Source organism: Aptenodytes forsteri, unplaced genomic scaffold (assembly GCF_000699145.1).
Source record: "Aptenodytes forsteri isolate BGI_AS27 unplaced genomic scaffold, ASM69914v1 Scaffold25, whole genome shotgun sequence".
Classification (NCBI taxonomy): Eukaryota; Metazoa; Chordata; class Aves; order Sphenisciformes; family Spheniscidae; genus Aptenodytes; species Aptenodytes forsteri.
This window is the reverse complement of record NW_008796180.1, coordinates 93,561-94,832: the sequence shown is the minus strand read 5'-3', so window position 1 is coordinate 94,832 and position 1,272 is coordinate 93,561. Positions and strand designations below refer to the sequence as shown.

The window sequence follows — 1,272 nt, the reverse complement described above, 5'->3', positions numbered from 1 at the left end:
CCCCCCTTCCCCCCCCCCCCAGCCACTTGCAGCTCACACGCTGCGGACTGTCCGTGTGTCCGGCCGTCACTTGTCAGCCTGAAACAGTCGCGCTGTCAGTGGGTCGTCCCACGAGCGCCGCTGCTAATCACAGGGGAACCCGCCGGCCAGTTTGAGCTTGACCGAGCAACCGAGGTCTCGACGTTCGATGCCTTTTGAGACAGTAACTACCCAGCAGAGGCGAGGGAAAGGCTGCAACTCATCCCAACCACCTCACCGGGCGGGCGGGGACCCGCGCCAGCACCACCAGCCCGCGCAGCCGGTGGCTCTGAAGCCGCTCGACGAAACGCGCTGGGATCTCCCGTTAGAGCTGCAGGAGCGGAGGCGGAAAGGTGCTGTGAACGGGCACAGGAGCGGGGCCGGCATCAGGCCCCCGTCCCGTCCTCACCCCTCCGGGGTGATCAACCCACCAGATCACCGACGGGAACTCCATAAACTATTTAAATAAAGAAGCACGGAGCGGGGTGGGTGTTAAAACCGTCACCTCCGAGCAGGTTATTTATACCTTCCCCCATCGATCGGCACGGGCTTCCTGCCCAAATCAATGCCGGCGCCCGCGGGGCGAGGGGCAGCCGCCGCCCGCCCCGGGGGGGGGAGGCGGGCAGGTAGGAGGTAAGGGCAGCCCGGGCAGCACCACCCCTGCCTGTTATTCCTGCAAGGCTGCAGCTGCCCGGAGCGGGCGCAGCTGCCAAAAACCAGACACCCTCTTCCCTGCCCCAGAAACTCGCCGGGACAAACAGGATGCCAGAGACGATAGTTCATCCGAAAAGAAAAAAAACCCCACGTGGAAAATGAGCGCAGGCTCCGACGCCTCGCGGCGGGGTTGAGGTTTCCCAGCCTGGGGTGTCTTCCCAGGGCAGCAGCAGGAGCAGAGCCCCCTTTTTTTACGGCAAGGACCAAGCTTGCCGGCACGGCTGAGAGATGGGGGAGGCTCGCCCCCCCCCCCCCCCCTCTCCAAACCCGGAGAGCCCCAACGCTGCGAGCAAGGATGCTCCAGAGCATCCAGGGAGACAGGCACGGCAGGGAAAGGGACCGGAGCGGCCGGGGGAAGGTGGCGAGGAGCCTGGAAGCACCCGGATCCAAGCGATTTTGGGTCATGGGCTCGCTCTGCCCCTGCTGCTCCGTCTCGCTAATCTCCTCCTGGAAAACAAGCCACGAAACACCCACGAAAGCCGGGGTGCGGCCCCGGCCCACGTCGTGCCACAACCGGCAATTTGCTGAGGCAACGGCGGC

The 1,272-nt window shown here is 65.1% G+C and overlaps 1 protein-coding gene across 1 annotated transcript in view; it reads left to right on the top strand.

The window, feature by feature from the left end:
* The first annotated feature begins 187 nt into the window (after positions 1-187).
* The window catches only part of LOC103905967 (translation initiation factor IF-2), a 6,071-nt gene continuing 4,986 nt past the window's right edge, over positions 188-1,272 (top strand). The window contains exon 1 of the mRNA XM_009287782.1: positions 188-371. Within this exon, the coding sequence (XP_009286057.1) occupies positions 188-371 (184 nt within the window). The remainder of the gene's footprint in view (positions 372-1,272) is intronic.